The sequence below is a fragment of the Eulemur rufifrons genome, chromosome 11 (genome assembly GCF_041146395.1).
Source record: "Eulemur rufifrons isolate Redbay chromosome 11, OSU_ERuf_1, whole genome shotgun sequence".
NCBI classification, from domain to species: Eukaryota; Metazoa; Chordata; class Mammalia; order Primates; family Lemuridae; genus Eulemur; species Eulemur rufifrons.
Window position 1 is genome coordinate 8,387,920 of NC_090993.1, and position 23,689 is coordinate 8,411,608.

The window sequence follows — 23,689 nt, forward strand, 5'->3', positions numbered from 1 at the left end:
AAAATGCTTTTAAACCTGCATTTTCTGTTTCTTCACTGCAGCAGCCGTGTGAAATATTGCTGTTCCCATTTAGCAGGTGAGGGAACCGGCTCAGAGGGGTTCCCTACTGCTTTGAGGTCCATAGTTTGTTAGTGACAGATCCAGGGTGTTCTATTTCAGTTTTGTTTTTAACTATCTCAGACTGAAGGCAGGTAACTCTTTCCAGGACACTGTTAACTTCTCCAAGGAATCAGTAATATTTCATTTTTCTCTCTGTGTGTGTATCTCATGGTACCTAACGTGTAAGCTCTGAGTCATTATTTATTCTCTTGAACTCTGACAAGTCAGAAACCCAAGCAAGAAATGGACTCTGAAATATACTTCATAGTTACTATCTGGCAATTTTTGCCTTCGTGACCATGTATTAAAGATAGTTCTGCCTGTGTTTTGTATCCCACAGATTTCCAGCACAAGATAACCGTGCAGGCCTCTCCCAACCTGGACAAACGGCGGAGTCTACACAGCAGCAGTGCCAGCCCCCCCAGCAGCCCCACCGTGATCCCCCGGCTCCGAGCCATACAGTGTGAGCTTGTGCCGCCACCGCGGGGGCTTCTGTGTCGATCTCGGTCATTTGTGCAACTTGGATTCAAATTAAGCAGACATAGGTTGATAGCAGGTTGTAAGGGAGCGTGTGACATTTCGTAGATGCCACAACTGTTTATTTGGAAAACAGAATTTGGGCGTAGGGTCCTCCGTCTCACTTCCTTACACTCACGGCACGTGAATTTTAGATGCTGTGCCATTGTCACGTGACCAGGCCCTGGTGTAGACAGTGGAAGACCACATCTTGTGACATTGTGTTGAACACTTGCTCGCATGATTAACATGACCTGATTATAGCATCAGTCATTTCTGTACGGATATTTTGAAAAATGAAGTCAGGAGTTCAGGATGATTTCCATTTCTCTCCTTGTTTTGTGAGGGGAGAAAAAAGGTTTGCTTTTTGAGATTTAACTTTAATTCACTTTAGATCTGACCAACTTAATACTTCAAAATTCCTCGTAGTATTTTGGGTTTAGAACAAGTATTCAGCCTGGAGGAGACAGTACGTACAGCTGATTTGCCTGGTGCCTTTGTTTGTACTTTGAGGGTTTCAGTTAGGTCCTGGATCAGAGTTTAGTGGCATGAAAATAAAAAATTATTGATTTTTTTTTTTAAGTTGAGTCCAAGTAAGCCCCTAAAAGTAGGCTAAGCATAACCAGCATGTGATTCACATGTACATCTGTTAGTAATGTGGTATTTAGACTAAATTACCATATTAAACCATTCATTTGGAGCCTCTCCTTTCTCCACCAAACTTAATTCCCTCCTGCTCACCTGTCTTTATTTGGAGGAAAAAAAATTCCGAAAGAAAATGTTCTCAAGTGAAGCCTGAACTGAATTTACTTTTTTCTTCTCTTTTGGTAATGAAAACCTTGGCGCCAGCAGAGATTTCTTTTGCAAACTCCCAGACACACAATCCTCACCGTACAGTGAAGTGGGATCTAAACGAGGCTGCAGTTCTTAGAACTTAAGCACCATCTCTTATCACAATTGATTTGTCTTTCTGAGAATGCGTTTTTCATAAAGCTGTACTTTGTTTTTATTTTTTATTTTATTTTTATTTTTTGAGACAGAGTCTCACCCTGTCACCCAGGCTAGAGTGCTGTGGCATCAGCCTAGCTCACAGCAACCTCAAACTCCTGGGATCAAGCGATCCTCCTGCCTCAGCCTCCCGAGTAGCTGGGACTACAGGCATGTGTCACCGTGCCCGGCTAATTTTTTCTATATATTTTTAGCTGTCCAGATCATTTCTTTCTATTTTTAGTAGAGGCGGGGTCTCGCTCTTACTCAGGCTGGTCTCTAACTCCTGAGCTCAAACAATCCTCCTTCCTCGGCCTCCCAGAGTGCTAGGATTACAGGCGTGAGCCACCACGCCCGGCCCATAAAGCTGTACTTTGTACCTTGCCTTTTGCCTAGACAGAGTCGGGGCTTAGTCAAAGGATCGAGATAGGGCTTCAGGGCTGTCTCCCAGCTCCAGCAAAGGGACAGGCGGATGGGGAGCTACACGGCCTCCGCCTTTGCCCAACTGTCCCCCTGCCCTCTTCCCTGTGTCCTCACCTTCCGCCCTGGGGAACACAGCTCATGGAAGTGAGGCAGTGGTACTGGGTAGGTCTGGCTGGGCCCAAGATTTGCACTAGTTAAAGTGAATACTTTCAGGATTTCAGATAAATTCCAACCCCATAGAGTTGAAATGAAGCTTAGGGAGGAGCATCCTCGGCATTCATTCTCAAGAAGTCACGGTGAAAAAGCAAGGGCAAAAACACACTTTTTCTCTGTTGTTGAATAGAATTGAACAGTGGGAAAGTCAATCAGTCTCCTGCTATTTCAGGAACCTGCTGCGGTTGTACATCCCTGCTGTATGTTCCAATAACAGAGTATCACGGTGGATAGTAAACTTAGAACATTTACTTTTCCAAAGAGGTGATACAAGCTGAAAAGATCAGTAACCCTCCCCTGCCCTCCCCCATCCCACCCCGTCCTACTTGTCACCCTGCATAGCAAGCAAAGACAACTCTTCAAGATTGTCAGGCACACATGAATACACACATGTACATGCATCTACATATACATTCTCAGACATATACACACATATGTATATTTTAAAATTTGGAAAATATTGAAACACACGGAAGAATTCAAACAACACCCAGAATGTGTACCATTTAATAAAATAATATTAAGAAATTAGATTTCCCTCTTTACATTAGTAATCTCTATCACAGAGGATTATTTTAATAAAAGTTTGATATCTGTGTTTATTAACTTCTCTTCTATGTGTATGTACGTTTGTTTGTACATACTCACATGCATAAACACAGAATTTTGAATGAAAATGTGTTGTACTTAATATTAACTATGATATAAACTTTATGCATCATTTTTATCTGTACCGCATCTTTTGTGGGCATGGAGTATTCTACTGTGTACATACATCCTAAGGTTTCAAACTGTTTTTAGAACATGGTATATTTCAGATTCTTTTTTTCCTAAGTGTGTAGTAGTAACAGCAGTTTTCCTCTGTGATTCCCAAATCAATTGTAAGCACATTTAAAGGCTAGAAGGATAGCATGTAAGTGTATTAGCAAAATGCGGCCATTAAACATGAATATACACCTTCCTGTGAGGTAGTAGAAAAAGCAAGACAGGGAAAACTGTTAAATATTTTCAGATTTTAAAAGGCAACTGTAGCCAAGTGGTGTAGTGCCTGAGCAAAACTGTGATGTCTAATGAAGAAGTAGCTTATGTTGCAATTTTAAAATCACATTTGTGCCTTAAGTTCAAAACGTTAATTGATTTGGTTAAAAAATTAAGGCACTAAGTTCATTTCAAGTTGAATGTTCAGTTTGGCTGTTTTTTCCCCAAATGAAGATGAAATCCTGACTGTTACAAAATATTGAAAATAGATAAGTAATCAGATCTTTACTGCTAATTTACCTTGAATTTGTATCTTTTCTATTATTCCACTTTTCTTGCTATTGTTATGAGTAGAGATAGGAACTTGCCAGTGATTGGGTGAAACAAATCATTTCTTCATTGTTTTCCTGTTTTGAATAAGGTAGTTTTCCAACTGAGTTGACTCATTGAACTTTTTTATCAACGCTGATATTGGTTAATGGTGATGCTCTGTTTAGTGACTTCAGATGAAAGCAATAAAACTTGGGGCAGGAACGCAGTCTTTCGGCAAGAAGAATTTGAAGATGTGAAAAGGAATTTCAAGAAAAAAGGTTGTACCTGGGGGCCAAATTCGATTCAAGGGAAAGAAAGGACGGATTGCAAAGAAAGGTACACGTGTGGTATCTGGCACTATCTAGTGTACACCGTGGCAAATAGCAGTGCCTGTGTTAATATCGCATTGGCCAGACTTAACTTTCAAAAAGCAAGTAAATTTTAATGCAGAGCTATCTGAATATTACTTTAATTTTCTAGGCTGACTTTGTCATCCTAAATCAATCATTATTGAGTTAAACAGTTAAAAAAATCTTTCTGACATTTTTTCTGTCTCATTGTAAGGTTTTATTTGTACTCTGTTAGCTGTTCAAAACTCTGAGTACAAATGTGTTCTCTTTACTATTACTGCCTTAAAAATATTGTTGGCCTGTATCCACCAAAACCTAATTTGTAAATTATGTGGTTGTGGTATATGAAAATAAATATTTTTCTCTCGTAGGATAAGACCTCTCTCAGATGGCAACAGTCCTTGGTCAACTCTCTTACTAAAAAACCAGAAAACCGTGCCGTTGGCTTCATTATTTGTGGACCAGCCAGGTAAGTGTGTTTCAGGAAGCAGAATTTGTTTGAGTTAGACTTAGCACCTGAGCGCTCTGAAGTTTTAATAGGCTTCTACGGTCCTTAAAGTAGCAGAGGGGAGGTTAGCAAGTAATCATGTTCCTTATAGCTTTACTTAATCTCACAAGTTATTTTCCATCAAGTCTTTATGGCTGAAGGTAATTAGGCTCCACGTGCTTTTTGGGAATTTGTAACTCCTGTTCTTTATAAGAAAAATTAGTGTCATAATTATGTAGAACCACATTAATTTAGTGCAGGAGATGTTAAATATGAAAATATAGATTCTCTGGAAGTTCTGCTGAGAGCAAGGAGTAGGGCTTCTGGCTATATTTCCACCTGTTAAATGATGCCATACTGCGAAGCAGGTTCACTATGGAAAACTACTGCTTGGAGAGTTTTACACTAGAATTTCTGTTTACGTTAAATGAATCGTAATGATTTCTTTTCAATATTCAGTATTTATATTAAACACTCAAATCTTAAAAGGTCGAGGAGCTGAAAATTATGGAAAAACTTTTCAAGGATGGTTATTAACAAAGAAAAGAAAATTGGTCTTTATACGTGGCCATATAAGAGGACCCTTTGATACTGTGATCCAATGAAAGATGTTTTAGCAGAATGCAGCGTAAATTTCTGTAATGTCTCATCAATGCTGTGCTTCATTTGCAAGCACCTTTTCACTCACTGCCCGGGTTCCGTTTCTCCTTCAAAGGTTTCTCCTTTATGAAGGAAAAGGAAGCTTGGGTAGGCAGGGAGAGGCAGTGGAAGGGGTGGGAGTGGAAGAAGAAGAGGGCACCCTGAACAAAAGGCCCCCCGGGGAAGACCACAGGCTGCTGGAGAAGGGCTGGCATCCCAGGTTGTCTGGGTGATCGAGCGCATTTTAGGAGTAACAGGATGCAATGCTGGAGAAGTCGGAGGTTCTACTGTTGATTGCTTTGGAAACCAGATTCAGAATTTTGTCATTCTGTCATTCATTATTAAACATATTACATAAAGAAGAATTTTAGCTTCCTCTTCAGCTACTATAATTTGTAATCCTTTGGGACTCCGTAAACTCTTGGGAGAATCTTCCTCTGTTGTCCTGGCCCCCAAACTTTAGTAAAGGCTTATTAAAAACAGACTGTTGAGCTACCCACCCTCCCAAGAATTTCTGATTCTATACCCTGGAGTGAGCCAAGAATTGGCATTTTACAAGTTCCCAGGGTACACTGCCAGTCCAGGGCACACACTTTGACAACCACTAGTCTGTGTGACAATTCTTCCCCATGTAGGCGTGCTGGGCACAGCGGAGCCCGACACACTGATTTAGGTGCAGCGAGGAAAAGGGCACATTCGGTATGACACGTTTAGTGCCTGTGTCTGTGCGTGTGCGTTTTTGTGTCTCGATGACTTTGTTCCTACAGTAGTTTCTATGATTGATGCCAGTGAAGAACAAACAATCTCCTAGAGGGTAGGAAACAGCACATGGTTTACTTGCCGGGTCATCCGCAGGGAACCTTGAGCTGTCCGGCCCCGGGGTCGTGTTCCGGAGAGCCCTCCTGGGCGAGGCATTTGCCAACCTGGAAAGGACTGTGTGGGTTTTGATGTAGAATATTTGTTTATTTGTTAGATTTTTAGCTTTGTTTTACAACCTCGTTTACATAATTTTTCCCGTAAAATGGTCCTGCAGTGTGTATATCTATACCTTTCTTTAGGGGCTTGTGAAGAGCCGAAACTTGCCCCGGATGAATCCGAACACAGAAAACCAAAGCAAATAAAATCGCCTGCTCCAGCCTACCTTGATCTACCTCTGTGGAAAGATGGTCCGAGAGAGAATCCCGTGGAAGCTGAAAGCTGGGAGGAGGGGACCTCTGCGGGGTCTCCTCAGGTGACTCCTACGAACAGTCTGAGCCGATCCCCGCAGAGAAAGAAGACGGAGTCTGCTCTGTACCGGTGCACCATGCTGCTGGCGTCGGTGGCTCTGGGGGTGGACATCAGAGAGCTCAACAGAGCACAGGCTGCCGAAGAACCGTTGCCCAAGGACGAAAAGAAGAAACGAGAAGGAATCTTCCAGCGGGCTTCCAAGCCACGCAGAAGCACCAGTCCCCCCACGAGGCTGCCATCCACGGACGGGGAGGCCGGCAGCCTGCCCCGCCTCCCGCCGCCAGGTGCCGTGAGCCTTCTGTCCATGCCTTCTCTCTCCACGAAGTGCCTGCTGGAGACGGATGGTGACGATCTGTCCGTGGGCAGCACGCCTGTCACTGACGTCCCCGAGGTGTCTACGCCAGATTTTCGTCCTGCCATTCCAGAGAGCAGTCGTGAGCCAGCCCGCATGCCAACGCTCGAGACTGATCACGGTGTATCCAAAAACTTGTCTCCTTCCTTCCCAGAGCAGACACCTGGAAATGTGCCTTCCTGTGCTCCTTCGAAAGACAGAGCATCACACCACAGACGGACCATGTCTGATGGCAATCAGACCCCAAGTAGGTTGCATAGTACTTGGGTTAACATATCAAACACTACTATAGGGATTAGAATGTGAAACGTACAGATCTATGATTTTATCTTTTCCTAGGGACACCGTTTAATAATTTGTTTTTTTTTTTTTTTGTTGAGACAGAGTCTCACTTTGTTGCCCAGGCTAGAGTAATAATTTGTTTTTACTGTTCACATAGATCTTTGAATTTCACCCTTCTCTCTTTTATTTGATTCTAATTTAATTATAATTGGGATTTCTGGGAAAAGTATAATTAAATTTCAATAGCTTCAATGTATAGTTGCATATTTTTTTTTTTTTTTTTTTGAGACAGAGTCTCACTCCGTTGCCCAGGCTAGAGTGTTGTGGCATCGGCCTAGCTCACAGCAACCTCAAACTCCTAGGCTCAAGCGATCCTCCTGTCTCAGCCTCCCAAGTAGCGGGGACTACAGGCATGCGCCACCATGCCCGGCTAATTTTTCTATATATATTTTTAGCTGTCCATATAATTTCTTTCTATTTTTAGTAGAGACGGAGTCTCGATCTTGCTCAGGCTGGGATAGTTGCATATTAAAGCAGAAAGAGCATGCGGTGAGTAACTACGCAGCCTGCTCACGTTGACAGAGAAGACAAGTCATTTGCCCAAATCTGAACCACTAATTAGTGGGGGAGCTGGAACTGACACTGGCCTTCTTGCCTGTCCTGTGACGCCTTGGCTCTTGCACCACATGGCTTCGTCGCTCAGGTTCTGCGGGGGCTGAGGTTAGCAGGTGTATCAGTCTGCTGGGGTTGCCATGACAAAGCACCACAGACTAGGGGGCTTGTTAAGCAGAAATGTATTGTCACGCACAGTTCTAATAGATTTTTCTAGTCCATTAAGCAAGAGGGGCTTGGCTAGAAGGCAGCCACTGGTATTTCTGCAGCGTTTTATAGATGCTAAAGCCCTTTGACATAAATTGTCTCTCTTAGTCTTTGTGGCAACTCTTTTCTATACATACCCCCTGTCCAGAGTGAGGGCAGTAGAACTCATGGGAAATGAATGAGTTGCTCAAAACCACACAGTTACTGAGTCGCACTGTAAGAATTTAAACCTGGGATCCGACCGCTGCCTTACGCTGCCTCTCTCCTCCTCATGGCCGTGTTCCTTCTGTTTTGGAAATGGGAGGGGTGTTTACACAGTTGGACTATGCTATTGTGTGCCGGAGGGGTGCTCGCCTTTGAGATTTCTGGGGTTCAGTGGCACTTTAATACTGACCTTTGTGGAGATGCTGTGGCTACATTGGAAGAATAGGTGGTTTGGAGTCCGTAGGACTAAGGTTCAAGTTCTAGTTGTACCTTTTGGTAAGTTTACGAACGTGGGACAATTATGTACCCTGCTTTCTTGTTCGAATGCCTTGGAGGCATCTAGTGTCACGGATAGTGGAATGGAAGCTGTCTGAGCTCCAGTCTCTGCTCTGTCACTTATTTGCTGAGTGACCTTGGGCAAATCGCTTAGCCATTTTGTGCCTCAGTTTCTTCATCTATAAAATGGGGATGATGATAAAATACTTAGCTAATAATATGCTTATCTAATCTGTATCGCTATCAAGATTGTGGTAAAAGTCAAATGGCACACTGACTTTCTGTAGGGGTTGACTACTTTTTTTAATATGAAGATAATTACAATAACCTCATACACCTGTCCTGAGTATTAAGTGAGTAATGTATATGAAAAGTGGTTTCTAAATTGTAAAATGTTATGGTAGGTCAGTTATAAAGCCATATTGAAACTGAAACTGCTTTCATTCTGTTTGTCTTTTGGTCTACCTCTTCTCTTTAAATACTATGCCTGGAGGCTGGGCGTGGTGGCTCACGCCTGTAATCCTAGCACTCTGGGAGGCTGAGGCGGGAGGATTGTTTGAGCTCAGGCGTTGGAGACCAGCCTGAGCAAGAGCGAGACCCCGTCTCTACTAAAAATAGAAAGAAATTATTATATGAACCGTTAAAAATATATATAGAAAAATTAGCCGGGCATGATGGTACATGCCTCTAGTCCCAGCTACTCAGGAGGCTGAGGCAGGAGGATTGCTTGAGCCCAGGAGTTTGAGGTTGCTGTGAGCTAGGCTGACACCATAGCACTCACTCTAGCCTGGGCAACAGAGTGAGACTCTTTCTCAAAAAATAAATAAATAAATAAATACTACACCTGGACATGATACTTTTCAGATTATTGTTCATTATCTTTAGATAAGTTGGCTTATTATCCTTTTGTAAGTCAATAAAGTATTGGTAATTTATAATTGTGCAAAGAGAAATCCTAGTTTAATAATCCCATAAGAAAGCATTTTTTCTCTTCTTTGTAAGCCAATATTTATTTGCTAAAGTGGTAGTAAATCAATTCTTCAGTACAAACAAGAGAAGAATAACATGTAAAAACCTAACCGCTTTCCTGTTTTTATCAATGTTTTCAAATCATAATCAAAAGTGCAGTTTAATCATGTTAACCATCATTTCTAAACATCTTAAATTTATTCCAATCTCATCCATTTTGAAAGCCACCCTGATTATAAAACACTAATAATGACCATTGGCCTAAGCACTGTGAAGATTATTTAGCTCTGTTTACAAATATCATTTCCATGGGTTGAAGTACTTTCAAACCTTGCAGTGCTTTGTCATTAAAAAAAAAAACTTAGCCGAGCACAGTGACACACACTTGTAGTCTCAGCTCTTCAAGAGGCTGAGGCGAGGGGATTGCTTGAGGCCAGGAGTTCGAGGCTTAGGTCCGCTCCTGTGAATAGCCACTGCTGTCTAGCCTAGGCAACAATGTTTGCCTCCATCTCTTAAAAAAAAAAAAAAAAAATTCAAATGTTGTAAAAAGGGTTTGTGTTTGTGTTTTATGTTGAAGGTGATCACCTAGTTGAATTGGCATCATCATTACTTTTCTTGATATTCATTGTTTTAAAAGTCATTGTCTTCCTAATTGCACACTGTCTTGGCTTCTTCAACCAGCTGGTGCAGCTGTGGTCTCAGCCACCAGAGCCTCTGAACTGCCACTGCCCTGCTCCTCCTCCGGTCCTCACGGTGACCAGCCAGGTGAGAAGCACAGAGCTGTCAGCATCGTGCCCCGGCCTCGCCCCGCCTCCCTGAGAAGCCGGTTGGACACCCGCGTGGTGGGTCGTGCGGGACCGAGCCCTACCCGTGTCCTCGCTGCCAAGGGAAGAACTAAATTCCACGCGCCTTTGTTACTGGACGCCGACGTGGAAGGTCAGAGCAGGGACTACACCATGCCTCTGTGCAGAATGAAGAGCAAAACCAGCCGACCGTCAATATATGAACTGGAGAAAGAATTTCTGTCTTAAACAAAGTGCCTTATGTTGTTTAAGCATTTCTTGTTTTGTTTTTTTTTTTTAAGCTGAACAAATGAACACAATATATCTACCTTTGAATTGTTTCGTGCTGCTGTGTTTTCAAATCTGTGGCCATGTCTCTAAATCAGTCGTGGATGTCTAACTTCTCCAACAAGTGTGTATGATTGCTGTTAGCCATTTATATTGCATTTTCTATGGGATTCTTACCTAGTAACCTGAAACACACGGAAGTGTAAAACAACAAATGTGTACCCCTGAGAACTATGCTGGGTAGAATGATCGTAAGCACAATTATAATACTTTGCTCTCATTTATATTCTTGTCTATTAGTACAGAACAGAAATTGCAGTGAGGCTCACTGTTTTTCTTTCCTTCCTTTTTTTCTTATCTTTCTTATTTGTTCAACAAAAAGCCAAGGAGGAGCTATTAGTTTCTTGGCGAGAATAATGTGATATTCATAGGTAAAGGTGTCTATTTTTTAAGAAGTCTGATGACTGGAATAGATACAGAATCCTATTTAAACTACCTAACCTCAGCCGTAGGCTTATAATGCAGAAATATGTCCAACTCTCACCTAAATTATGCAATGATATTTCTCTCTGAGGAGATTTTACTGAATGTAACTTATAAAAGTTTTATTGTATGTAACTTATAAACATTTTATCCATTAGAACTCCAAAACAGATTTTAGAAGATCATTGATATTTGGCTAAGACCATAATGTATGCCCGTGAGCAAGGCTAACCTCTAGGTTTTTCTTGTAGAAAGGGTTTTTCTGTCAGCAGTAGCCATTGATTTGGTATTTAGAAGTGGAAAGCTTTTTCACCTTCTGGTAGAATTTTTAAAACTTAAATTACACGTACCTAGCTCTGTTCCCAGAGATCATGTGTTGTAAATAGTCATGTGTTTTAATTTTATTTTTCTCTATTTGAACGCATATTCTAATAAAATCCAGAATACACTCAAACGCTGCCAACTCAAGCAACAGCAGTACAATACCGTTAGCATTTAAGAGTTCTGTCTTTATTTCACATTTCGTTTAGCTGTGGACAAATGTTAGACATCTGTTGAGATACGATGATATGGTGGAAACAACAGCTATTTTATGGATGACTTTCAGAAGTGGATTTACAAAAATGGTTTTCAAATAGCAGATCCGGATTTGAAATTATTGATTTGAAATTATTTACGAGTCACATACATATGATACAAGTAGACTACTGGATTACTGCTACAGAAATGGCTCGCCAGGCACTTGGTAGATTTGCCTGGGTTTCTTCTGTCAAATGTATTGTGCTTTCCTTCTGTCTCTAGAATATGGTTATTTAGAAGACAGACAATAAGTATTTAAGTTTTTCCATACAATGAAAAACCAAATTAAAAACATGACTTGATATTTTATTTAAGATTATATCTTGGTTAAAGTTTACTGAATAACTGAAATGTCACCAATTTAAAATAAATTACATCAAGTGTGATGAAATATTTAACCCATGTAATAGAAAAAAGTAGGAAAATCATATTATTTGGCCATTTTGGAACATCTCAGTCACCTAGCCGGTGTTGCCCAACAGATGGCAAGCAGCGTGAAAAGACTGTATTAATAGCACTTTTTCCCCCAAGGAAAACAATCTTGCCTTTCGGATTCTTGTAGCAGAATCTCAGGTGCTTACTACGTCTTGTTGCATTATCGTCCATTCTGTGATTCGGTTTCACTTTTCAGTGGTTATTGAGTTATGTAATAGAAATGTGGTTTCCTCAAAATTGTATTCCATTTGAAACTATGGTTAGCTGGTTCGTATTCCGTCATTTGGGAGCATGTAACATCCAGCTAACAGTAAAGGAAATCCGCACCGATCCCTTGTTTATGTGTGTGCGTGCTTGTGTGTATGTGTGCATGTGTGTGACATGAGTGTCCATCTCTCTTATCTCCGTACACCCTCTTCTGTCCCCTTCAGCTTCCTTGTAGTCAATTCTGCGTTGTGGTGAAGTTAGAAATGAAGCGACGCTGTATTAAAAAGATAATTGCAATATCAGAATTCAGTTTCAGATGTTACTGCACATAGTTATTTTCTGCTGTGATCTATTGTACATTTGAGATTCTCTGTGTGTTAGTAAACTTAGCAGAATCTGGTTATTTATTTTTGTATAGGCTTAACAGCTCACTAAAAGGTAAATTAAGCTGATTACTGTTAGTTGACAATTAAGGTGCTCCCACTGCAGAGATTTAAGGCGTGGACCTGAGATGCTGTATTATAAGGCCTTGTGATTGTAAAAGATGTTTACATATGTTGTCTATTTTTTTAATAAACTTTTTTTTATAGCTGGTCCATTTGCTCAATGGCTTTGATACACTCCTAACGATTGTGACTATAGTTTGCAATGGTTTATTTTGTACTCAATAAGGAAAAGCATGTTAATAAAGATTATTAATGCTTAATAAGCCAGGTCTTACTTACCCTGCTATATTCATTACAGTGGAGATCACTAAATGAGTCATGGGAGTAAATATTTCAAAAAAAGGTTTATAATGAATATTTTATTTAAAATGTTTAGGGCTGGGCACAGTCACACCTGTTATCCCAGCATTTTGGGAGGATCCCTTGAAGCCAGGAGTTCAAGACCATCGCAGTCAACATAGTGAGACCCTGTCTCTACAGAAAAAATAAAAGTTAGCCAGGTGTGGTGGCACATGCCTATAGTCCCAGGTACTTGGGAGGCCGAGCATCACTTGAGCCCAGTAGCTTAAGATTGCACCAGCTGTGATCACGCCACTGCCCTCTAGCCCAGGCTACAGAGAGCAAGACTCTGTCTCTAATAACAAAATAAAATGTTATTTGGCCTACATATGCATTGAAAAGTTGCATTTTATGGTGAGACTTTTGCAACTTTTGCCGGCTTTTCAGAAGGCAGGCACACTTTTGCAGAGTGGAATTAGTATATGAACGGAATCTTAGTTGGTGCTACAAGAATGTGATTAATGAGACATGTTAATTATTAGCTTGTTTAAATCAGAATAATTTCAAACGCCACGTAACGTCTGGTAATTCTTACTAAGTGATAAAAGTTTGAGTGTAGCCTGCTTGGGAGCCTGGGCTGGGAGGATCACTTCAGTCCAGGAGTTGGAGGGTTACAGTGAGCTGTGACGATGCCACTGCACTCCAGCTTGGGTGACAGAGTGAGACCCTGCCTCAAAAAAAAAAAAAAAAAAAAAAAGAAGGGGAAGAAAATAAAAGTAAAAGTAGTAAAGAAAAAAATGCCAAATGAATTAGGAAAGCAGATCACAGGATTTCATGGACATCCATAGTGTCACCCTACCATGTAAGACGAGGTGAAAATTAACATGCAGTGTGTATCTGTTAGGTGTTGGGAACCCTCCTGTGTGCCTACATAAAGTACCTCCTGCAATTCTCTTTAATAAAATTTAGTACTGCAATATCGGCACTATCCCCATTCATTAGGTACAAAACAGCCACAGAAAGGTTTGGTCTATTTCCCAAGACGCAGCCTGTGTCATGTCATCTCTATATCCCTGTTCATACCTATTGTAACTGTGATCATAGTGTAGAAGACGAAGACATCTTAGGCTCATGCAGAGGGCAGCAGAGCAAAACCCTGTCTCTTTAAAAAAAAAAAAAAAATAGAAGAGGGGCAGTCTGGGACTGAGCCCTCAACCTGTGGGATCTGACACTCCATCCAGGTAGGTCATGTCAGAATTGAATGGGAGGACACCCAGGTAGTGTCTGCTGCAGAACTGATTGACACTTGATGTGTGTGGCAGGGTGGGGGGCGGGGGGCGGGGGGCACACCCATCTGGTTGTGAGAAACGTGTTGTGAGAATATAGTGGGAGAGACTGAGTTTGTGTTTTCTGCTCAGTAATATATTGTAGCAACTGTGGATATTGATTCCATCCACCCCTCTCTGGGTCTTGTTTTTGCTGTTTGCTTACTGGTTTGGTGGTTTGCTAGGCTATTTTATTAAGTCTATTCCCCCACTGGGTGAAGCCTTTATTGACTCTCCTTAGAAGGCCCAGCCTTGGCCTGGCACGCAGCATCCTGGGATGACACGGTTCAGCAGGGCTGTCTTTGACTGTCTCATTCCCTGGTCTCTCTGAGGAGCTGTCTGCTTCATTTGGCGTCACAGCTAACTTTGAGGTTCTAATAATTGCTGGCTGATTGCTTTATTAGTTTTGCTTATGCTCTGATGTATAAATTGTTTCACAGCCTATTCCAATTAATTTCAGGCAAGAGTAGTTTTGGAGCCAGTCTTTAGGGCTTGTTCTGACCCAGGAGGGCTCTTTTTAGCTCTCTCTTTGCCTGTTTTTCTTTGATAAATGCACTGGCCTAAGGTTTAGCTTGTGGCTCTTAATGAAGAAGAGCCATGGCCTTTGAGAGAGCTTGGACTTCACCACACTGTTTCAAATAAAAGCAGTACCTTTGGTGAGAGCTTTGGAGCTCTCTGTTCCCGTGAAACATCTCTTTCCACCTGGGCAGAGTATTGAAGCCACACTCTTGAGTGCTGGGTGAGGTAGTAACTTCTGATCTTCTTGGCTTGCTTCTCCCAGAGTGGAACCTCTGCCCTCCAAGTGAGCTCAGGTGAGGGCAGTAGGAACCCAGTATTTTAACTAGGGGAGAGCCCCCATCCTGTGATTAGGGGCTGGGTGGAGGAAGGGGGCCCTTGACCTCTTTTGCTCCTAAATGTGGAGTGGGAGGAGATGCAAAACACCTGTGGCCTGTGCTTCCCGGTGAAATACAACATCCCATGATTGGGGGCTGAGGGGAGAGGGAGTCCTGTCTTTTTGGCCAAACCTGCCTGGGGTGGAGTTTCTGTCGAGCTGAGCTGGGGGGTTGGGGGTGGGGGAACGAGGGAGGGAATAAGTCCAAGTTCAAATGCCACGGACTCTCAGTGCTGTTAGCAAGATTTAGTAGGCTTTTAAAAAATAAGTGTTTCTTCACTTGCTGTTCGCTCTTAAGGCGATTTCCAGAAGTTTTAAATGTTGTTTATTTTTTTATTCAAATAGTTTTTACTAGTTATGCTTGCTTCCCGGGGGAGTGGGGGGACCCTCAGAGCTCCTTCACACTGCCATCCCATAGTTGGTAATGACGCAGGTGAACCCGGAAACCGGAGGTCAGCCCAGAATGCCAAGTGGGCTGTTGGCTTCACGCAGGAAAGAATTCAAGAGGAGCCAACAGAGAAAAGAGAAAACAAGTTTACTGAAGTACCAAAGAAGCACAAGGAAGGCTACTCCATAGGCAGATCAGCCCTGTATGTTGCTGGTGAACTTTGTTTACGGCTGTCTCTTGATTATATGCTAAATAAGAGGTGGAATATTCATGGATATTCTGGGAAATGGGTGAGGAGTTCCAGGAATTGGGGTTGCTTTTCCTTTTATACTATATGTGGTAACTTCTGGAGGTGGCCATGGTTATTGTAAGCTGTCATGGCACTGGTGGGAGTTTCTCTGAGCACGCTAATGCCTCATAATCAGGGCAAAATGAGCAACAAGAGCAAGCAGAGGTCGCTTTGATCGCCATCTTGGTTTTAACTGTCTTAATGGTTTTCTTCATTGCATCTTGTTTTATCAGAGACCTTGGTTCGGTCTTACAACTCCTTATTGAGCAGGGCCTGCCAGTTCCCTATCTTAGTAATATCTCACAAAGCAGATCATAAACTCCTCTCTGAAGGTTTTCTCTCCTATTGGGTCATGTAACACCACGTACCTAAATTCATATTCTGTATCCCATGGTTTTAAATACATTTACTCTCAATTTTCTATCTTTAGTTCCATCCCATTCTTAGAACTCCATTTATGTACATCTCCCTGTTTACTTATTGCCTTCTCTTGGATGTCTAAGAGATATTTCAACCTGGACATAGCTCAGATGAAATTCTTTATTCATCCTCTACCCAAATTTCCTCTTCCCTCAGTCTTCTCAGTAAAGAGTGTCAGTATTTAGAAGTTAGAGGATTCCCTTGACTAAGCCATTGTAAAGGTGCAACATCAGGAACATATTTGTATCACTAATAGTTGTTCAATAAGTATTTATAGAATGATTGAATGAATTACTCTCATTTTACAGATGTCAAAATGGAAGCTTAGGGAGATCAAATAAATTGCTGGATTTGAATCTAGCCTGAATCTAGTCCATGCTTTTAAACCACAGGAAAAAATCTGCTCAATATTATATAGTTGGTTTTTCAGTACATGCTATTGTTAACATGTTTACCAAAAGGTCGTTGAAAGAAAGTAATGTAAACTATAGCTGAAATAGGAGTTTGGGAATTAGTGTGGAGGACTTTGAATGCTAGTTTAAGGATTTGGCACTGTATTTTGCATAAAGAGGGAGCAATTATAGGTTTTAATTTGGAGTGTGTATTAGTCAGGGTTCTCCAGAGAAACAGAACCAACAGGATATATGTATATAGAGAGAGGTTTATTTTAAGAGATTGGCTCACACGCTTGTGGAGACTGGCAAGTCTGAATTTTGCTGGCCAGGAAAGTACCTTGGAGCCCCAGAGAAGTCTTGATGTTGCAGCTTGAGTCTAAAGGAGATCTGAGGTTAGAAGTCCAAGATCAAGGTTCAGCAGGGTTGGTTTCTCCTGAGGTCTCTCTCTTTGATTTGTAGATGGCCATGTTACCCCACGGTTGCCCCTGTGTGTGTGTCTGTGTCCAAATGTCCTCAAGGGCACCAGTCAGGTTGGATTAGGGTCCACTCATATGACCTCACTTTAACTCGATAACCTCTGTAAAGACCCTGTCTCCAAAGACAGTCACATTCCAAGGTACTGGCGGTTAGGACTTCAACATATAAAGTTGAGGGGGATAGAACTTAGCCCATAACAAAAATAGCTCAGCCCATAACGAGTGTCATCTATCTGACAACTGTCAAGTTGATCAGAGAGGGGAAAACTGGAGCCACTGAGAAGATTTTTTTTTATCAGCTTTTATAGCAAGAATAAAGAGGAAAAGGAGTACTGGAGAGGAAATGCACAACTTCCAAATCTCAGATTGGCTGTGGAAAGCAAAGACGAGCAGAAAGTTGGTTAGGGCAGAATGGGTGGCCAACTGGGAAATTGTGAGCTGCCCACAGGAAAGGACACGGGAGGAGAATTAGTACTTAGGTAGAATGAGGACTGGTTTTTAGACAGGCAAGGTTTGCAGTTCTGAATGATGGCAAACTCTAGAGACATCCAGCTGGCAGGTGGAACTGGAATTTGAGATAGCTCAGAGCTGGAGAGGGAGTCTGGAGCCATCAGGATTTGGGTAATAGCTGAAGATGCTGAATGGCTCAAGGAAGGAATGTAAAGAGAAAGAGAAAAAGGCTAAGGAAGCTCTCTGGGGAAGAGCAAGAAGAGCCAGAGGCTGATGCAGGGAGAAAGGATGACTCACAGGTAGAAAGGACCCAGAGAGTAGAAAGCAGCGGAAGATCACACCAAAACTTCGCAGATACATTCCCTGATTCATAACAAACTTTCTGGGCTAATTTTACCTGAGAATTATACCATTCCCTGGAGCCATCAGCACTTAAATCCCCCCTAACTGGAAGTGGGAAGAGAAGCTGGATGTTCATCAGGTTTATTAAAAGCAACAGCCCCATTGAGTTCCGCCCACTTGCAAAACCCCCAGGGGGCCATGTCAATCTAGAAATGTAATACCGTGATTGTTCTTTACTTTCTCTCCCATCTGTTTTTTTCTTAAAGTACAAAGAGACAGCATAAGGACACACGCCGTATTTAAAAGTCCTCCATTCCTAAAACTGCAGAGGAGAGAACCAATATCGTATTTTACGATCACTTGACCTCAAACGTACTGCTTGATTTTCTAGGCTCCAGTGACCATTGTGCCCCTTGCCACTGCCTACAAGTGGCTGCGGGGTCTGTGTCTGCAATGCCATTTCCTCCCGGTGTCAGTCTAGCCTGGCACAATCTGCTTAGTGGCAGGAGATACTCCCTCATCACCCCTGCAGAGATAGTCAAAAGTTGGACTACAGACAAGGACCCAGGGGATACAGCTTTATCATTCTAGATGTCAAAAAGCCAGAACATATTCTAGCGTACCCTCTCCAGAAAGTTTTAACTTAGTCTATCAAAGACTGTTTTCCATAGAAAACACACATCTAATTTTATTGCCTAAGTCTATAGGAAAATATATTATTTATTGGAAAGAAAGAAATTCTGTTACAAGAACAAAAAGTTGTCTATTTACATTTGATCACGTGAGCTACCGTCACCCATGGTTGTGTGAAAACACTGACTAAAAACTAGAAAAATGTCAACATCTTATTGCTTAATAGGTATTGAGATTTTCAATGAGCCAAGTTTTTTTTTTCCTCTGAAACAGGTAGGTGTTTATGGAGGTGAAAACATGATTAAAATTCATGAATTTGGTAATAATTGTTCCCCCATCTACTATCACCCGAACTCAATGCACCTGTTTCAAAAATTACAAAATCCTGTTTGAATCCTTTCGACTGTGTTTCTGCTTTCTGCTCACTAGGTGGGACTATACACATAGCATTTCACAGACAAGGACGCACAATGGAGCTTATTAGAAGAATCGTAGCCAAATTTATACCCTTAGGAGAAAAAGGCAAAACAATGGTTGTGATTCAGGAAGACATTCGAAACATGAGGGGGGCAAAGGAAGATGGTTTCTTGGTTGTACAGGAAGAACAAGTATATCTTTATAAACTGATCTTTTGTATATGTCTGTTCTAAATAAGAAGGAGCTTTAAAACTACAAGCAAGGTCAAATCTCCAAATCCAGCCCAGGCAGCGGTGAACCAAAATGTCTCAGGTGGTGGGTGTCGCACTGTCCTCAGACAATGGCTGAAAGCGGACTTCCCTGCTGCACTCAGCAGCCCACCTGAAAATAGTGCTGCTTAAGAAATGCTCTCTACTAGCCACTCAATAAGTAAAATCTGGTCTCATACTGTGTGCTATACTGGACACTGGGAACACACAACACACACAAAAACATACAACATACACTTATACACACACATACTTACACACATACCAAACACATGGAACACACACAATATACACTTATACATACAATATGCACACTTGCAACACACACTTATACACAGAACACACATAATTATACATGCAATACACACTCACACCATGTACACTTATACACACCACACACAACACACTGAAACACACACAAACTCACACACATAATACCTATGTGCTCACACACACAGCACATACTTAAACATGCACAACACACATGCACTTATACATATAACACACTTATACACGTAACACACAACACATATACACTTACAAACATACACTCTCTCTCACACACACATACATACGCTCACACTCCAACACCAGGATTATTTAGCATATGGGATGATTCATCTTCAAAGGAGGGGCGCACCTAAAACGCAGAAGGGTAGAGAGGGGACTCCCTAGACAAGAACTTCCCTTGCTCTCTGGTTATTGTCTCCTACTTGTAGGATACAGGAAGAACAATTTAAAAAAAACCTTTACAGATTTTCCTTGTTAACAGAAGAGTAACAAAATTAAAGAATGCATTAATATTTTATGCAGCTTAAAGACTTCCCTCTCTCGTGCATCATAAAAAATACATACATGAGTTAATGGTTGAAATCTCTCTCCATTTGCTTCTGCAATATGACTGCGTTCACAATTCACAAATGGTGCATTTAATCATTACAAATTATCCTGAAATGTTCTTGGGGGGATGTAGTTCTTTTCCCTCTGGAGGTTCTTTTTAAAGCATGTCCAATGTTATAACAAAGCCTATTACGTTAGGTGTCCAAGGATGTTTTAATCAGTGGCATCACTGTTTTGTGTCCCAACACCCCACGTCCTATTGATCCGGCTCTGACAGTGTATCAGCTCTTTTGATTCCATTATGTGCCACGCAGCATTTCACAATTATTAAAAGTGAAGCAAAACAATGCATTTCATCTTTTAAGGTAAAGATAAGTATTGGCTTTATACTTGGTAATTATGCCTTGGGATGCTCACTTGCTGGGAAGGACATCACATATTGAAGATCTGTGACCACACACTCGCTCCAAAATTAAAAAAAAAAAAAAACAAGAAATGATGAGTTGGTATAAACCACCTTTTAAATGTGCCATTTTGTCCATAAATCTCACTGTCTGTTGCGATGGACGAATTTGTGTGAAACAACACTTTTGGTGTGTTCTATGTGATAACAACCAAAAAATGCATCTTAATTGAGGATACATGGACATCACAGTAAAACACAAAATCAATCAGATAGGGATAACCACTGTTAACACTTTGGTCCATGTTTTTTCAATTTTCTTTCCATATATATATATATAGATAGATAGATAGATACAAGAATGGGTGTTTAAAAACAAACACACTTTACTTTCTTTTTTATGCACCCTTCCATCTAGAACATTTCCATCATCAATCAACATTTTCCTACATGAGTTTGAATATATGTAGAGTATTCTATGTTATGGTTGTATTGTAATTTAGCATTTCTTACCATTATAAAAAACAACGTGATAAGCATTCTTTTTTAGCTTCTTGTAATTGTATGGAGTTCAAATCTAAATCAGATTGCTTCAAATTTTTACAATGCTATGACATTACTGAGTTTCCTTTGGTGAGCTTTCTCTACTCCAAAAGTCTCATTTTTCTAAAATGATATAACAATAATAGTAATACAGTTATACAGTTGAAGTGGAATTATTTTCAGCAATGAGACCTTTTTAGAAAATGAAATTTTATTTAGAACCAAAATTTCAAATCTCAAAGTAAAACAAATAGATTTTTAAGTTTTTTAGCGTAAAAATATTGAATATGTAAAAATGACAACATATATTTTTAGTAAAACTAGTGGATGAGAGCTATGTCTTTTTGAAAGAACACAAAATTTTAAACCAGGGTAGTAAATAATAGTCACTATATTAAGTTAGTTATTTTATTAGTTCTATTATGCTATTGCATAGAATTCATTTTAAAACATACACTTCCATTTCCCCTTGTAATCTTTTATGCTGTCATTGTTATACATTTTACATCTCCATGTTTTGTAAAACCTGCAAAACTTTATTATTTTTGCTTTAATTAGTAAATTACCTTTTAATGAGAAAAACATTTTTAAAAAATGTATGGGTCATTTACAACAGATTTACTATTTTTGATGCCCTTCGTATCTTTCCAAAAATCCACATTTCTATCTGTTTTATTTTCTGTGTAAATAGCTTCATTTACTATTTCTTGTAGTGCAAATCTGCTAGTGATGAGTTCTCTCTGCTTTCATTTGTTTGATAAAGGTCTTATTTCAGCAATTATTTTCTCAACAAATTTTTCTGTCCTCTCATCTCTCCTGCTTCCGGGACTCCATTTACACACGTTAGGCTGCTTGATACTTCCACTGAGGTGCCATTTTTTCAGTCTTTTTTTCCCCCTCTCTGATAATTTCTATTGCTATGATTTCAAGTTCTCTGATCTTTTCTTCTCTAGTGTCTAAATACCTGTTAATCCAACCCAATACACTTTTCAGTTTAGATACTGTATTTTCCATCTCTAGATATTCTATTTTGTACTTTTTTTTAGTTGTAGAAAAAAGACACATAACATAAAAATTACTATTTTAACCACTTTTAAGTGTATTGTTCAGTGGCACTAAGTACATTTACATGGTTGTTCAACCATCACCACCATCTGTCTGCAGAACTTTTTCATGATCCCAAAATAAAACCCTATGCTCATTAAACACTAAGTCCCTATTTCCTCCACCCCTCAGCCCTTGGCAGCCACCATTTTACTTTCTGTCTCTATGGATCTGATGACTGTAGAAATTTCATATGAGTGGCATCATATGTTTTTGTTTTTTTTTTTTTAAAAAAAATGAAACAGAAGAGTGGGGAGCACTTCCCAATTCATCTTATATGAGCAACATTCTCTCACACCAAAACCAAAGATTTGACAAGAAAAGCAAACGGCATGCCAATATTCCTCACTAATATCAACACAAAAATCCTTAACAAAGTGTTAGCAAATCAAATCCAGCAAAATAGCAGTAGGATGATACACCATGATCAAGTGGAGATTTAGCCTAGGATTGCAAGTTTAGCTAACCATTCAAAAATTAATGACTATACTTTACCATATCAAAAGGATAAAAGATTTAAAAAAAACTGTATAATCACTTCAACAGATGCATAAAAAAATTGATGAAGTTCATAACCTTAAAAATAAAAACTCTAAGCAAATTAGGAGAAAAAGAGAGTTGCCCAATCTGATAATGGAAATCTATGCAAAATCTGTAGCTGACATCACAGTTACCACTGAACAACTAATCAGTAACTCTCAGATCAGTAACAAGACAAAGGTGCTCACTTTCACGACTTCTGCTCACCATTGTCTCGGGGATCCAGATTGTGCGATATGACTAAAAAAGGAGTAAAACACATACTTACTGGGAAAAAAGAAATAAAACTATCTGTATTACCGATAAAATAAGCTGAGAGAAAGAAACCAGGCACAGAAAAGTACGCACTGTATTTAGGGCTCTAGAAGAAGGCATTTGTGTGGCTTGAGGCTAGAGGGGGGATGGGTTTTGACTGGGAAACGGCACGAAGTGATAGAAATTTTCTATATCTTTATTTTGGTGGGGGTTACATGAATGTATATATTTGCCAAAATTCATTGAGCTTCATGTTTAAAATGCGTGCATTTTAAACTCTATGCTCATTCAGCACTGGTTCCCTATTTCCTCCGCCCTCCAGCCAATACCTTTTATTGAATGTAAATTATATCTCTGCCAACGCCCTCTAGCCAGGAACACACGTGCAGGTGAGTAGGTTGGGTTTATTGCTCATTGCACTAAGGGACAACCCACGCCAGGGGTGGGGAACCTGCAGACTTGAGGCCACGTGTGCCCTTCTGGGTCCTTTAGTGCAGCCTTTTGACTGCATCCAAATTTTGCAGAACAAATTCTTTTATTTTTATTAACATATTTTTGTTCATCTTTTAAATTTATATTTTATTTTTAAAAAAAATGAATGTATTTAAAATACCAAAGAATAACATAAATTTTAACAAAATAATCCCCCCAGATTGACTGGCGCAATTAGAACATGACTAAGCCATAAGTGCTAAATCGACGGCTGCTACGCTCATGATTTAGTTCTAACTTCCCCCACCTGACTGGCGCCACTACCGCATGAGGCTGATTGGCAAGAGTTTAAGGGGGTCGAATGCACCAGTCTGTTATCAGCTTTTGACAATGATGCCCTGTGTTTCTGTTTGAAATGGAATTTGTGAATAGTTGCACAGCTCCACAGAATTTTTCAATTCTGTCTGCTTAACAGCCGTCATGTCAAAGAAGACCAAGAGAACACTGAAGGAAAAAACAGATTTTTTTAATGAGGACTAGGAATTGCAATATTATCTTATTTCTGCTAAAGATAAGATGATTTGCATGCTTTGTAATACTGATCACAACACTCAATCCAACACTCAACATGTTAGGCTAAAAAT

At 40.4% G+C, this 23,689-nt stretch overlaps 1 protein-coding gene across 1 annotated transcript in view; it reads left to right on the plus strand.

The window, feature by feature from the left end:
* The window catches only part of MAP3K21 (mitogen-activated protein kinase kinase kinase 21), a 52,652-nt gene extending 40,627 nt beyond the window's left edge, over positions 1 to 12,025 (plus strand). The window contains exons 6-10 of the mRNA XM_069484556.1: positions 440 to 562; positions 3,714 to 3,864; positions 4,250 to 4,347; positions 6,063 to 6,830; positions 9,815 to 12,025. Coding sequence (XP_069340657.1) covers positions 440 to 562; positions 3,714 to 3,864; positions 4,250 to 4,347; positions 6,063 to 6,830; positions 9,815 to 10,164 — 1,490 coding nt within the window. The 3' untranslated portion in view covers positions 10,165 to 12,025. The remainder of the gene's footprint in view (positions 1 to 439; positions 563 to 3,713; positions 3,865 to 4,249; positions 4,348 to 6,062; positions 6,831 to 9,814) is intronic.
* The last annotated feature ends 11,664 nt before the right edge of the window (positions 12,026 to 23,689 follow it).